The following is a 15,593-nucleotide window of genomic DNA, read 5'->3' as shown; positions in this document are numbered from 1 at the left end:
GCACATAGATGTTCAGATACCAGATTACTGCATTTGGCCAGGTGATGTGCTTTGCCAGCAAAGGGGGCAGTTTTCCATCAGTACCTTTAGGGCTGGAGCAACTGGGTGATGGTTTTTGCCAAGGATGATCATGAGTCCTCCTGAATGGGTTTAATATGTATTGATATATTTTGATAGATATTCAGTACAATAAAAAGGCTTTGGGATTACCACTTTGCTGGGAGGATGTGCCTCCAGCTTCGGCCAGAAGGCTTTAGGGACTGCAAATGGCTTCAAACAATTGTTCGGCCTGAAAAAAAATGGAAATTGGGCTGGAGGGCACAGCACACCATAGGTGTGAAGCGTCCGCAGTGCAATCCCGGGCTAGAAGCGTTAAAAGCTCAGGAACTTCCCACCTCCCCCAACCAGGAGGTGGAAATGCAATAAGAAGTATTGGCCCTTAAAAACTCCCTCTGCCAGATTTGCATAGCACTCAGTTTCTTCGGGAAGAGGAGGAAACGCTGCTCAGGCTCTGTCAGTATTAGCTGGGGTGATGCTGAACACATCCCTTCCTTCCAAGCCAGGAGACCACATTCAGGGAGTAGATGGGGAGCAGAGGCAGCACTTTGCAGTGCTGGAAGAAGGGGTTAGGCATGCAACGCTCCAGGGTGGCTTCTTCTGGGGATGGGGTGTGTCTGGAGCAGTGTTGTCCCCCAAGAGCATCCCTCACAGGCCTGGAGCAGCCCGTATCCCTTGGATTGCATCTCCATGGTGCGCTCAGCACCCTGCCCCGGAGATGGGGACACGCTGCAGTCCCCCATGGCAGCTGATCCCACGCCCTCCCAAAAGCACATTTCCCGCTGAAGGCCCCGTTTGGGCCCACAGGCAGCGCGGAGCTTCACCCGCGCGGGTCCAGCTGCCGCCGTGATTGACGCAAAGCCAGTCTATAAATAAAGTCTTTCTCTCCTCTCATAAAGACTTTGCGGTTTAGTTTGCTTTCAAGGTCAAGATCAGACCTTTCTAAATAAACACATATCAAAGGATCATTAGCGGAGCAGCACTGTTAAATTGAGATATTAACTTCTGTCAGCCGCGCGTTTCCTTTTTGTTCTGTAACTCGCGACTGCAGCGGGTTTTTATTATTTTGGCCCTAGGCAGTAGCATCTGGCTTCTGTAGAGACTGTAAAAATTAAAAAGCAACACAAATCATTGCGAGAGAAAAGCAGTAAATTCAATGATAAGAATTTAAAATTAAGATGTTTCGGCGCTTTTATATTCTGCAAAACATGAAACGAATGAGTTGTGTGCCTGTTGCCATAAAGCCACCGCCGCTAATCGTCGCCTGGCTCCTTCCCTCCCTGCACGTGCCCCCATAATCGCTGTGCCTGAGCAATCGCAGGAAACACGGTGAGGGAAGGTGGTGATGATGGCAATGGTGACAGTGATGGGGATGGAGGGTGGTGGGGAGGGCACAACTGGGCATGGGGCAGCAACGGGCCACCAAAAGGGAGGCGAGAAGGGGATGCTCTTGTCCCACCATACTCAAAGGAAGACAGAGAGGTCAAGCTACGAGGGTGTGACTAATGACCCAGTTCACGAGGATACGGGACCACATTGTCCCCCAGGTCCAGATGGCCCCTGGAATAAATCATCCCCAGCAGGCACGAGCTGCCCATGCCAGAGCTGCAGCTCAGGGCCTGAGCATTGCCCAGGCTGCTGCGGGCACCAGCATCCCATGCATCCTCCATGTGCATCCTGCCTGGGCAGTGGGGAGAGCAGGAATGTGGCTGAGTGGGAAGCAGCCCTGTGCATCACTGCTGGAGCAAAAAATGAGGCATTTCTTTTGGGGGGTTTGTTAATCCCCTGTGCTTGCAAGGTCAATGCTGTACAACTGCTCTGAAATGCCAGTTTTCCTCAGTGTTTGTAAAAGGGTGAGCTGGCGTGGAGGCAGCAGGCAGTGCCAGAAGCTTGCCCTGCCCTCCTGTTGCAGCCAGTGTCCACATCCAGCCCAGGAGGAAACCCAGCAGGGGCAGGAGAGCAGGCTGCATCAGCTGCTTTTTAAGAATTAATTTTCCATAGTCGGTTAAAGTTGGGAAGAAAGCTGTGCTATCTCTAAGTAAATAATAATAATCAAACAAATGCCCCCTTGGGAGAAGTTGCCTTCCATAAAGATGTTAATTAGCACAGAAGCCGAGCTGTGGAGTCCAGAGGCAGCCTTTGAAACTGAGATGATTTGGTGACTCTGGTACAAAATGCACACATTTCCTGTGTTTATCTTATGGGGGTTTTCCCCCCTTTCTCCACTGAACCATGAAGATTATAGGGGCTGTTTGACTCAGCACAGTAATGAATGCCATCACCTCTCAGTAGCACTGGAGTGGGTGGCACCACACGACACGGCTCTGCACAACACCCCTACATCCAGGCTGGCATCTGCAGGTGTTACGTCCCAGCAGCAGCATTCAGGGAGGGCTCCTTTGCACCTGCCTGTGGGTGCACTTCGGTGCTGCCACCAAAAACACCGCTTTGGGTTTCATAATCGTCCTGAAAACAGACTCTGAAACTGGGTTGATTTTCTTACCCTGCACATGCATCCACCATCATCCTGGGGCAAAGTCCTGTGAGTCCTGCAGCCTTGGTGCTGGTGCTACCCAGGCCTGTGCTGGTGCCTGCTTTTCAACTCAATGACAGCAGGATGTGCACCATGATCCCAGGGGCCCTTGTGGAAAGCTGAGCTGGGCACCTTCAGGCTGTCCTTCAGGCCAGCTCTGCCCGAGCTTGGGTGCTGGAGCTGTGAGATGGATGCTCCAGGCACTGGGCCCCTTGCTAGCCCTGTTGCCTCTCCCAGCCTTCCTGCAGGCAGGGCTGAAAGGGACGGTTCTCTGCCACTCTCTGGCCCCCACTGCCAGTGGCACCTTCCTCCCCAGTGCTGCTGTTCCTGCAGCTTGGGCCTGCAGCTTGCCCTGCAGCAGCAGCCAGCAGTGTTGGCTGGGAGGTAGAGGCTGGTAGAGAGCCTTTGACATGCTGACAAAAATCATCAAATGTCCCTGAAATCTCGTCTCAGGAGTGCCAACAGCCTTTGGGCTCCTGCTTTGCATGGCCAGGATGTTTTGGAGCTGCTCACTTTTGTTGTAAGGACAGCAGCTGTGTCAGGTCACCTCTGGCACATGAACCATGTGAGACGTGATGTTAAACATGAAGAGTGAAGGAGGGAGCCTTGTGGAAGACCCTGAATTATCAGGACCTGAGCCGAGGGTCTGGGGGTTTTAGGGTGCATGAGGCAGCAACAGGCTCTGTCAGCATCCTTAGACGTGAGCATGCTCATGCCCGTGATAATGCTGGAGCCTTCCCAGCGTGCCCCTCCACAGCCTTTCATTCCGTGCTCCTGATTATTTCAACAGTGGATGGATCTGCTCATTTTTCAAGTCTGATAACATGGGTCTGAGGGCAGGCAGGGAAAAACGGCAGCGTTATGAAGAGGACTCAGGGAGGGGCAGTTTGGTTTGCGCATCTTGATGTTGGTGCCACGAGCCTGGGGACTGCCAGCCCCGTGCTGCCACCCTGCTGGGGCTCAGTGGGGATGATGGCTTCACCAGCATAGTGGCACCTCTCCCTTTGTCCCCCCTGCCCTGCTGCCACAGCATCCCCGAGTCGCCCCATTCTCCAGCCACACAGCAGGTCTGGGCTTGGCAGTGCTGCCAGGGGCTCTGGGGGGCTGGCAGGCCAGCACACGCATGCGTGCTCTAGCATGGGGGGAAAAACTTGAAGTCAAATGTCTGAAAGTCAGATCCCTTTTTAGTATGAATTTGCTGTATCTCATTCTAAGCACTAATTCCAATTTAATTGCAAGTGGCCTGAAGCCTCTTCAATAGGAGTAACAAATGGTTTGATTTTGTAAACTTCATCAGACTGCATTTTAAATGCGACACACTAGCCCGGCTCGAATGCCAATGAAGCACTGAAGTAGCTCTCTGTTTACTAATTATCCGTTTTTACTTCAAGCCACGCTGGCTGGCTTGTCTGATTAAATCGGATTTGTGGGATAGAGAACAGCTAGCAGAGTTTTCTCTATAGTAAACGAGATTGAAACTATGGCCCGCCTGGCTGCACACTGTAAATTATATTTCCTTTTAAAGGGGACGTGTCGCCTTTCTCCTGCAGTGCACCTCCCGCATCCATAAACTCCACCAGGGCCCAGTGTGAGGGGGACCCACCCCACCCTGCCTCCCCCAGCCGTGGCCACGCCGGTTTTTAGCTGGATTCCTGCTCTGGCAGAGGCGGCGGTGGGGGCGGCGCTGCAGCATCCCTCCCTCGCTGTGGCTCGGACGGACGGGGCGCGCTGTCACACGGCGCGTCCTGCTCGTCATCACGTCCCTGCCGACTGCGCTGCTTTGGGACCCAGCTGCTGGAGAACAGGGATGTGCATCCCTGGCCTTGCAGCCATAGGGTTTTCCCTCCCTCCATCAAGCATCCGCCCACAAAAAATCAGTTTGGGGACCACCTTGTGTTTAAAAAGACCCTGCGAGATGTGGCCAACACGCTTACCAAGAGAGTGTCTAACACCCAAATCACTCCAGCTTCCACCTCGGAACCCTGTGGCAGTGCTAACAGCTGCCCCACTAGTGGCTTTCAGCTGCTGGCACAGCACTGGGTCTGGCAGGGACGCAGAAACTGGGGATGGTGGGCAAAGGTGGCAGCTGAACGCAGCGTGCAGGGCTGTGCCTAAACCTTCCCAGTTGCTAAGACTTCAATTCTGCGAGCTTGACCTACGTCCCCCCCTCCCTCGGTATCTATCTTTGTGCCCAGGGGCTTTTTATATTTTAATTTGCTTTTGAACGTCCTGCAAAATTAATGGCGTGCTCGGGGCCATTGTGCTGTGTACAGTAGAGGGAAGGGCCGTCGGCGCCCGCCGAGAGCCAGCGCGTTTCCCGGGGAATGAATTGCTCGCCCGCCTTCACCCCTTTTAATTGTTGACAGTAAAAAGCGTTTAAATGCTGCTTAATTTGTAATCATCTTCCTGCAAAAAGGGGAGAAACCATTAAAATGTCAGGGAAATGAATAAATCCGTCTCTCACTGATTTGGGGCGGCAGCATTTCGTTATCAGGGGCGATTTTTCTTCCAATGGCTGAGGGCTGGCTCGGGGCTTCTGTATTGCTGGAGCCCAGGGATGCACTCACGACAGGACACAGGGCTGAGTTCTGTGGCACCCAGTGTGGCACCCTCTCAAGAGTTTTGCCATTTTTTCCCACTTCCCATCGTTTCTCCAAAGGCGTGACATAGTTGGCATGCAGCCTAAAACAAAACAAACAACTCGGAGGCCGGCAGTGGGACGGTACCCAGCAGACCCGGGCGTGGTGCCTGCCGCGCCCCTCGGCTGCTGGGGAATGTCACCTGCGGAGCCTCAGGGCACGGAGCAAGCCCTGCCTGAGCTCCGTGTCCCACCGCTGGGCTCAGTGCTGGGATGCGGGGCCACCTCCCACATGCTCCACCTCTGTGCCCGGCCGGTATCAGCCTTTGTGTCACGCAGATGCTCTGCTCTCACAGCACAACTGGAAACGTGTGCCTTCACAGGCCATGCCAGTACACGCTGACCTCGCAGTCTGGGATGTTTATTTACTGACACATTACTTGAAGAAGGAAAAACAAAAAGGAGAAATTAAAGCCGGCCTTTTGCAGGTCTCAGGAAGCAGCACCTGGGGGATGCCCGGCTCCAGCGAACAGCCCCGTCCCCCATGCGTGCACGAGGCAGCTCGTCCCCATCACTGTGGCTGCTGGAGTCAGCCCATTTTTTTTTTTTTCAAGCGGGGGCCAATTAGTTTCACAAATGAGGGCCCTACGGTGCCAGGGAGGATTTGTTACGGCCCCGCGCGCCGGCCCGGCGGCATTGTCCTGCCCTCCGCCCCCACGGGAGCCCATTGTCCCCGGCCCCAGCGGGGGCTGCTGGCGGCAGATTTATCGGGGCCGGCGTCCCGCCGGCCGGGGCCTCCGCTCCGCAGCTGGCCGCGGCGCTGGGGGCTCAGCCCCGGGGACCTTTGACCCGTCCTGCTGTCACCGCCGGGGCCGCCGAGGGCCGCGGGGCCACATACCTCTTGGGATTTGCTGCGCGCTGCCCGTTCGGGGCTGCCTGCTTTTTTTTTTTTTTTTTTTTTTTTTTTTAATTTTTTTTTGTCTTGGGAGCGTTTTGTCCGCAGCTGCGTGGGGGGCACATGAGCCCACAACCCCCCGGGATAAATCCCTGCAGAGGGAGAAAGGCAGCTCCCATGCGGGGCCACCTCTCTTGCTGCCTTTATTCCCATTTCACTGGGGATTTTTTCAGATTTCAGAGCATTTTTGGGTAGCCCAGTGCAAGGCTGAGATTGAGCATCCCCCCAGGCAGCCTCTGCATCCCCAGCAGGACAGAGCTCACCGCGGTGTGCCGCCACACCTGGGTGGGTGGTGGCACAATGCCAGAGCAGGTGATGTGTGAACCAAGATGCCCTCCGGGATGCCCGTTGCCCGTGGCTCCCAAGCTGGAGGTGTGGGTCTGCCCAGGAGCATCCTTCCCTGTCCCCTGCCTGCATGCCAGTGACAGTGCTGCTGCCCATCATGTCCCTGCCCCGTGCTGCTGTGGTCCTCGTGGTGTCGCTGGGGTTGGTTTTGGCAGCATGGCAAGCAGCCCTCTGCCCCTGCTGTTCCTGAAGGCTGCACGGATTTGTTGGTTACCTTGAACATCTTGTGCTACTAATGAATTGCTAATACAATTTTCTAGCTAATTTTATTTCCATAGTCCTCACATTTTAATGTCTCCAAAAAGCGAGCATTTATTTGCTTAATCTCCCTGTGTAATACAATTTGCAGTGACTCACAGTTCTGAACAATCAGCTATGCATAAGCAAAAACAAACTGTTTAAGGCTAGAGGTCTGAGATGTTTATGGACAGGGTACGAGCACCTGGGTTGGGGTTTTGTCCCTGTTGTGTTACTGCAGCCAGGTTTGTACCCAAGAGTGATGATATGGAGCTTGGATCTGCCTTGGGGCTCAGGGCCACGCACAGCACCAGGGGTGGGCACGTCCCCCTCTCACATCCTGCCTTGCTCCCCAGGGCAGCTTCATGGGGCGCTTCTTGGGGTCCCCTTTTCCCTGGGCATCACAAGGTCTGAGCTCAGCAGCTCTCAGAGGTGTCTGGGGATGCACTGATCACCCAACAGCTGCCTTGTGTCGAGGGGCATCCCTCGACATCGCCAGGGCTCCCAGCTGCCTCCAATGCAGTGGGAGCAACTTCTCCTCTTCAGCTGTTCCCCTCACAGGGCCAGTGTCAGCAGGGTCAGGGTGGCCAGGACTCCCAATGACACCCAAAGCCCTGCAGCTCTTGGGGTCCCTTCTGCTGCCCGAGTGTGCCTGCTGCCACGTGGGAGTGGGATGATGGCACGGGGAGTGCCAGGCAGTGCCTAAGCAGTGTCTCTCCCTCTCACAGGTACAGACATGGCCGTTTTCTGCCTGCTGTGCGGCAAGCGGTTCCAGACGCAGAGCGCCCTGCAGCAGCACATGGAGGTGCACGCCGGGGTGCGCAGCTACATCTGCAGCGAGTGCAACCGCACCTTCCCCAGCCACACCGCGCTCAAGAGGCACCTGCGCTCCCACACAGGTACGGCAGGGGGACTCAGGGCTGGGGCAGCCGGGACGTGCTCCTTCCACACACGTGAAAAAGAAATAGGGGGAAGAGAGGTGATTTGTATTAAAAAAGGAGGAGGTGGAGGTGCCCAAAGTGGCTTGGATTTGAAAAACAAAACAGAAAAAAAAAAAGCTGTGTGTAATAAGTTGATCTGGTCTGAGGTGGCACGTGACCTTCTTAGGGGGTGTGCGATCATATCCGCCTCATCAGCTTACGGCGGTAGATGCACATAATCAGCTGGAGCTCGGCCCTAATGGGATTAGGGCGACCTGCGCTACGTGTAGCTGGTGCTGCCGTGGCCCCACTGGGGCAGGGCTGGGCTGCAGGATTGCCGAGCGGGAGAGCCCGGCTTGGCCGCCTTACGCTGTGTCCTCAAAGCGCCCGCGCCGTGTCCTCATCTCCTCCGACAGCATCCCTGGGCAGCTCCGTGGTCCTGGCCACATCATCAGCACCATCATTCGGGGCCAGCCACAAAACACCCCTGAAAGAGCTGATTCCTGCGGGATGAGCAGGAGCATGCAGGATCACAGCCAGTGCCACGGATCTTCACAGCTGCCTGGGTGAAGCACTCCGCACCCATCCTTTGCCCACACAAGTGTGAGGCTCATGCACCCTCCTTGACACCACTGTTGTTGCTGACAGGGAACAAAATGTATCCTGAGGAGGGATGCCTCTTCTTTCTCTTGTCAGGCAGGGGGCATGCACACAATCTCCAAAAGGGACGTAAAGGTGGCTGCTGGGGGTTGTGCGGGTGGTGTCACAGAGGGTTGCTCTGTCCAGCCTGTGGCTGGCAGCTGCCAGACCCACACGTGGGCTAGGGGTCCCGATGTGGAAATGGGAATCCTGTGTCGATGATAAGCATGTTAATGCTGAGTGCTGGAGCTATTTATAGCCAGTAATCCGGTGACCTGGGCTGCGGGTCGGGCTGCGCGTGTCCCACCCCAACCTCTGCTGCTTTAGTAGCTCCCGGCTGTGAAAAAACACTGGGATCATCGGCGCTTTAGGAGCATTTAATCATGCCATGTGGTGCCGTCCTGCACAGCTGCAGGATGCTCCCTCTTGTCCCAGGGCCAGGGTGCTCCATGGGCTCAGGCTCCCCTGAAAAGTGGGCCGGTAGAAATGCTGGCTGCCTCTGGCTGAAAAATTGCTGTCTTTTGACTGTGGGATCAAAAGCCAAAGTGGTAGTTTGGAACTGGGCACAGGGAAGGGAAAGTCAACAACAGCCCACAGGCACCGCCTGCCTTGCCTTTGGAGGGGGGCTCCGAGCTGCATCCCGAGCATCCTCCTCCCCCCAGGTGCCCAGGCAGCAGCTGCGGGAGGGGCGAGGGGCCGCAGAGCTGGGCTGCGGCAAATGGGGAGAGAGTAAAATATCATTTTAAAGAGGAAGCGAAAGCACAGGCATGTGAGTATATAACGAGAAGGACAATTTATGCCCAGGCACGAGTGCAGTTTGACACGGGGATAATGAAAAAACGTAGGTCATTGTGGATGACTTAAGCCTTCACAGCTGAAGAAAATGTATGAAATGCGGGGAACATTACACGCTTGGCAGCTCCGCACATCTGCAGCAGGACAAGTGAAATACAGTTCGCCATTCTTTACCATAAACTGTGCTTGTAGGATATGCAGCACAGAGAAATTGTAATTACAGTGACAAGACAAATCAGTAATATTTAAATATTCATGAACAAAGTCTCGGACGATCAATCTATCTTTATTGTCCTTGCCTTCGCGGCTGTAATAAATAAGTAGCTGGAGCCCTCACCTTTCCTTCAAATCATTCTGCCTTTGGTGCCAAACCAGAGTTCATTTATCAGCCGCCTGGTCTAGAGTGTGGGAGATGCCCAGGGCTGGGTCTGTGCTGGTGCTGCTGGGTGAAAAACCTGGAAATTGGTGGCGGGAGGGTTGCAGCACACTCCAGTCTCTACCATGCTGCAGACCCGAGCATGTCCTCTGTACAGGAAGGTCTGTGCATGGAGGGACCAGCACACTGCGCTGGGGAGACGGGGACGCTCTGTCCCCAGGATGGCTGCCTGGGGTAAAAAGGCTGGGGAGCTGTTTTTGGTGTGGCACAGCAGTCACGGCAGCCCTGACCCTGGCATGTGCTTGCAGGCGACCACCCCTACGAGTGCGAGTTCTGCGGTAGCTGCTTCCGGGACGAGAGCACGCTGAAGGGCCACAAGCGCATCCACACCGGGGAGAAGCCCTACGAGTGCAACGGCTGTGGCAAGAAGTTCAGCCTCAAGCACCAGCTGGAGACCCACTACCGAGTCCACACAGGTACATGCTGGGGTGTCTGTGGTGAGGCTGGCAAGGACAGACCAGTCCCCCGGTGGAAGGGCTGGCACATGGACCGGGGTGGCAGCCAGGGATACCGATCCCGCGATGCGCCGGCATGTCGCTATTGTAAACAGGGATCAATAGTCACATCGGTTCTGCTGCTCATTACTTGGTTATCGGCCGTGCCCACTGCGGCAGCATTGATGCTGGGCAGTGGATTAGCACTGACAGCCCTGTATCCCACAGGTGAGAAGCCCTTCGAGTGCAAGCTGTGCCACCAGCGCTCCCGGGACTACTCGGCCATGATCAAACACCTTCGGACCCACAATGGCGCTTCCCCTTACCAGTGCACCATCTGCCTGGAGTACTGCCCCAGCCTCTCCGCCATGCAGAAGCACATGAAGGGCCACAAACCAGAGGAGATCCCCACTGACTGGCGGATAGAGAAGACCTATCTCTACCTCTGCTACGTCTAAGGGAGGAGGCAGAGGGGCAGCAGGGCCAAGTGGCAGATGACTGGGCAAAAAAAATCCCACCAAACCCGCAGCATCCATGGCCTTGTTTGTTTTCAGTTCTCATTCATTTCTTCTCGCCGGAAGGATCCCGCAGCTCATGCCGGACCAAGGGACGCACCGGCCCCTTCTCCAGCCCCATCCACACTGCTGTCCCAGCTGCTCGTGCGCCTGCTGCCCTTTCACCCTTGCTGCAGGGCAGATTTCACCCTTTGCAACCCCCAGCCAGGCCCTCCGCCACCCTTGGCATTGGCCATTAGTGCTGCTGGGAGGACCATGTAGGAAAGAGGCACTTCCCTAAAAGCGTGTGTACAGCTAGTGCTCTGGGAAGGCTTTAATTCCTGGTGTCCTGTCCCTGCATAGACCCTGCCGTGGATGCCCTGCAGAGGACCTGAGTTCCCATGTGGGGCTTGGGCCCCATTCTGGCAGGTTCTCATGCTCCCAGGCTGCGGCATCGCAGGCAGGAGAGCACAGTGCCCTGTGAGCCACAAGTGCTTTGGCGAGAGTGTCCTGGGGGCATCCTGGCCAGAGGAGGGTGTTTGGGACAGGGAGCCAGCTGTGAGCCAGGCTGCCTTGAGGTATTGCCTGGTGTCCAGGTGGGCTCAGGGGCACAGGATGCTGCTGCTCTCCCCATGACCAAAGACCTCTCTATGCATTTCTCCCTCCTTCCCTGCCTTCCCAGGGCAAGGGTGAAGCCCCCCATGGGGAGATGCAGTTGGTTTGGTGATATGCAGTCAGTGCCAGTGTTGGAGCTGTTAGCGTGTGGCATCACTCCGAATGCAGGGATCCTCTTTTCTTCTGCTGATTTGGGGCACCTGGAAGGTGCCAAGTGTGGGGTTTTTTGCCCAGCCCTCAGCCGCAGGAGCCCACAAGTAAGGGGTGCCCCGTGGCAGGCGGCTTTGCTCGCCGCTTTTTTTGCTTTTTGTTTGGGTTTTTTTGAACTTTCTTTTGGAATATTTCCGCATTTAGCACATTTTACTTGAAATTACCTCATTTTTTTGTGACCTCATGAGCTTTTATTGATTTGGGAGGGACAGGGGGTGGCATGGCTGGGGTGCACCAGCCACGTGCCCAGCATTGGTGGTGGAGAGGTGGTAGGGCACTGGTGCCCCTGCCAGCCTCCTGTTGTGCATTATCCTTACCAAAACTGGTATTTTTTGCCTGGCCCCATGGGGCTGGGGTGTTGGTTCTGAAGCTACCTCTTGTGTTTGTTTTTGTTGTGTTTCTCCTGCGCAGCCGCGGGCTTGGTGGTTCCATCCCACGGTTCTTTTTTTGTCGTTTTGCTGCGTTTGGGTGAAAAGGGGGGAAAAGGAGCTGGGGGGGGGGGGTGGGACAGTGTCTGGATAGAGTTTGGAGGGACACTGATGGCCCCTCTGGGTTTGGGGTGCCCTTCCCACCTCTCCTGGTGCCAAGCAGGGATAGGGCTGTGGGAGCAGCGTCCTCCCTGGCGCCCCAGTCCGGCTTTGCACGTGCGTGTGCCTCCGCGCGTGGGACCGCTGCTGCTCTGCGCAGGGAGGACACCGCTGCTGTACAATCCGGGATGTGACTGTGGAGAACGGCTCGTTTAATTGTTGTGCCTAAGAAAAAAACAGAAAACATATTTAAAAAAAAAGGAAAACAGTTCTTTCACACAGAAAGTTGCTGCAATTTCTGGCGTGCGCACGGCAGGTCCCCGTGGTGTCCTGGCGCTTCCAGACATGGGTGCCATGGTGCCATGGAGCACGTGGCCGAGCTCATGTGGCTTTTTTTTTTTGCTTTAACCTCCCCTTCCATCCAACCATCCCTCTCCCTCAGAGACACAGCCCCCACTGCAACAGTGTTGGGGTCAGCATTGGAGTGATGCTGCTGTATCCCGGGCGCACGTCCCCGCACCGTTGGCTGTGGCGCAGCCCCTGCCACCCCTCCATATATATATATGTAAGTATATATATGTGTATCATAGCAGTGAGGACCAAGCGCCGCACGGGGCCCCGTGGTCCCGGGCTCCCTCTCCCCTGGCTTGTTGTCAGTGTCGTGAGCGCCCGCCTGCCCGTCCCGTTGCTCTGTGTTGCCGCTCGTGGTTCGGGTCCGTCGCTGTCCTCGTTCCGTCTACCTCAGCACCTCTCTGAGCCCGGGCGCAGAAGGTGCCCAAGTTCCCCTTTGGTTTTCTCAGAGTATCTATCGGCTCCTATTTTTTGTACGACTTTTCCTGTCTCACCGTTTGCTCTCCTGCGGTTCTGCTTGCGAGTCCTCTTTCTGTCCTCTAGCCACAGATGCCGTTAGCTAAAAGTTTCCTGAAAAATAAAGAAAAAAAAAAAAAAAAAAAACCCAGTTGTGGTGTCTCCTAGTTGCAGCTCTCCGCATCTGCCTTCGTCCTGTGTAGATTCAGATGCATTTCTTTGTAAGACTTCAGTGTTTCTGACAGAGGAAAAAAAAAAAAAAAAAAAAAAAAAAAAGAAGAATATACTGCTGCAGGTTTTTTTCTCTCCATGTGTCACTAAGTGAAGTTCGTGCCTTCTATAGCAAAGAGAATATTTTTTACATCCTACTAACGGTAGATTTTTTTGTAGTGAACATTTTTTGTATTTTTATTTATAAGTCTCATAAGGAAAATAGCAATGTTCAGTTGTATACCTTGAATCTGCAGTTAGAAAACAAAAGAACAACCAATAAAGTTAATTCTGTTGTCTCAGCCTGCTGTCTCCCATTCCTGTGCCCATCAAGAGGAGGAGGAGGAGGAATAGGTGGAGGTGGAAGAAGGATGCATCCCACCAGCTTGGGGTGAGCCATGGGGGTGCCCACAGTGGTGAGTTTGGGGGTGCCTGCTCTGAGGGGGAAATTGAGGAGGTCCTATCCCTTAACCAACCCCAGTGGGTGGGGGGTCTCCCTGGAATGTCAGTGTCCCCGTGGGCAGGGAACATCCGCAGCAAGCTGCCTGTGCTGCTGCCTGCCCATGTGGCTCACCAGGGAGCAGAGCAAGTTTGCCTCAATGAAAGTGAACTTGTTCATTTAAACCTGCCTGCAGAGCCGTCCGGCCCCCCGCTGCGTTAATTATCCTGTAGTTCCCGACTGATTGCTGTACACTAAGCTTAAGCCCTCCTTTATTTATTTACTGACTACATTAACGGCAGCGCCTGCTCTCCTTTTGTGCCGTGGCAAACCGCGCAGCCCCGCGCGCTGCCGCCGGGCCGAGCGGGTGCTGCCAGCACCACCCGGCCCTGCCTGTGCCCAACGCTGCCCGCCACCTCACGATGCCATTGGACATTGCTTACAGCGCAGCTAGAGTCACCAAGGGCAGAGCAGCATTTAGTTTTCCCAGGGATGGGTGGCATGTGCCAGTGTCCTGCCCCAGCGTTTCCCAGCGGGTTAGAGGCGCTGCGTGTCCATTCCAAGATCCTGATGGTGCTCCTGCCTCCCTCAGTCCCCCCAGCACAGCCTCCCAGGAAGGCTTTGGGCAAATGGTCGGGAACTTTGGTCCAGGTTCGGGCAAGCAGAGGTGGTCCTGCTGTGAGGAACCTGTGGGCTGCAGCGCCCCATGAGAAGGGAGGCAAAGCCCAGCCTGGCACAAAGGCGTTGTTACAACAACGGGGAAATCGCGGCAGGACCGGGCCTTTGTGTGCACGCTCGCACAGCAGCTGGGAGCGATTATGCTGCAACAATGTTCTGTTCCATCAACATTATGTCCTCATTAAACCTTTATTAGGAGATTAGATTCAGATTTATTGATTTTTTTTTAAGAGGAAAATCCAGGCTTCTCTCAGATGCCTGGAACTTTTTCCCACATGCAGCACTTCCCAAAGTAGCAAGAGGGCAAGGGGAGAATCAATCTTCCCTCCAGGATAGGCAGCCTCTCCTTCCTGGGAAAAGGACTGCTTCTTGATGGGGTTGGGTTGGGTGCATGATGGCTTCCTAGCACAGGGAGGACAGGACCAAAACATTCAATGGGATACAGCAGCACAGATGAGCATCTTGCAGTGCAGCCTTTGGGGGACATCAGGGTCACGGTGGGCAGAAGAGAGATGGCAAGGCTGGCTCAGGAGTCTTGCTGCCCAGTACCCTTGTCAAACACATGGGCTGGGTGGCATCGCACACCCGGGTCAATGGCCCCATTGGATTTGTCTGTTGGAGCGTTTGATGTTACACGAAGGCAGCTCATTCCAGAGGGTGTTAATTGCCCGCTGCACTGATCAGGTCTGTAGCACCATCGATCTCGGCAGGATCAATGGGCTGATTTAGTGTCTCACGAACTCTTTAACTGGACACCTCATCAATAGGCAGCCACTTACAGACCATCAGCGCATTAGTGCGGCCGGCGCTGGCAGGAGCCCGCTCCACCCGTCCTCAGCCCCCGTCACTCAGGGGTGAGTTTTCCTGCAGGTGATGCCTCTGAGACGGTGAGTGGGAGTCCTGCTCTGGGGCTGGTGGGTTTGACGGCAGATGTATGAGAGCCAGGTGGTGTCAACCCATCTGTCCCTCATCACCTACATATGCAGAGACGCTCCTAGAACATGGGATGGGCCCTTACGGCATCTGCAGCACCTTCCTCTTCGCCTGGTGCCTCTGTCCTTGCCGGGGCAGATGACAGCGGGAGCTGGGACCTACTGCAGCTGTGATGGCAGTGCTGGCCCCGCGCATCTCTCCCCGTACCGCGTGCTCGCGGAGTCAGGCCCGTTGCCATCCCGGTTTGGCCGCGGCCGGACGCGGGGTCTCTCCCACTTTGCTGAAACTGCTGAGCACAAGCATGGGGGGATCTGCTGGGCAAGCATGCCCGGGGGCCCGCGGTACGATATAAAGGCAGCAGCCGGGGTGAGGGGTAAGGGAGCCGAGGACAGCGGGACCCCAGGGGCGGTGGGGATCCCCCGAAGCAGGGGGGACCCCACCCGCTGCCGGGGGACCCCGGCTCGGGAGGCGGCGGGGCCGGGCGGCGGGGCCGCTGTCCGCGGTGCTGAAGCCGCGGCCGTGGCCGGGCCGGGCCGGAGGCGCTCCCGGGCTTGGCAGGGGAAGCATGGAGAGAGGTTTGGGGAGGGTCATGGGGTCCTGGGGGCTCCTGCTCAGCTCCGCCGTCCCGCTGAGGAGCTGAGGGACGTGAGGGATGCGCCCGCCTGGGTCGACGACGATGGAGAGTCCCAGAGCCAGGGAGAAGCCACCAGAGTGAGGTCCCCCATCTCCCGCCCTGAGCAGCAGGCGCTGC

At 55.8% G+C, this 15,593-nt stretch overlaps 1 protein-coding gene across 3 annotated transcripts in view; it reads left to right on the top strand.

Moving 5' to 3' along the window:
• The window catches only part of ZBTB16 (zinc finger and BTB domain containing 16), a 54,272-nt gene extending 42,623 nt beyond the window's left edge, over positions 1 to 11,649 (top strand). For all 3 annotated transcript variants that reach the window (XM_030964914.1, XM_030964912.1, XM_030964913.1), the window contains exons 5-7: positions 7,434 to 7,604; positions 9,744 to 9,911; positions 10,158 to 11,649. In XM_030964914.1, the coding sequence (XP_030820774.1) occupies positions 7,434 to 7,604; positions 9,744 to 9,911; positions 10,158 to 10,387 (569 nt within the window). In that variant the 3' untranslated portion in view covers positions 10,388 to 11,649. The remainder of the gene's footprint in view (positions 1 to 7,433; positions 7,605 to 9,743; positions 9,912 to 10,157) is intronic.
• The last annotated feature ends 3,944 nt before the right edge of the window (positions 11,650 to 15,593 follow it).

Source organism: Camarhynchus parvulus, chromosome 24, assembly GCF_901933205.1.
Source record: "Camarhynchus parvulus chromosome 24, STF_HiC, whole genome shotgun sequence".
Taxonomy (NCBI): Eukaryota; Metazoa; Chordata; class Aves; order Passeriformes; family Thraupidae; genus Camarhynchus; species Camarhynchus parvulus.
Note: the sequence above shows the minus strand (reverse complement) of the source record. Positions and strands in the feature narration are given on the sequence as shown.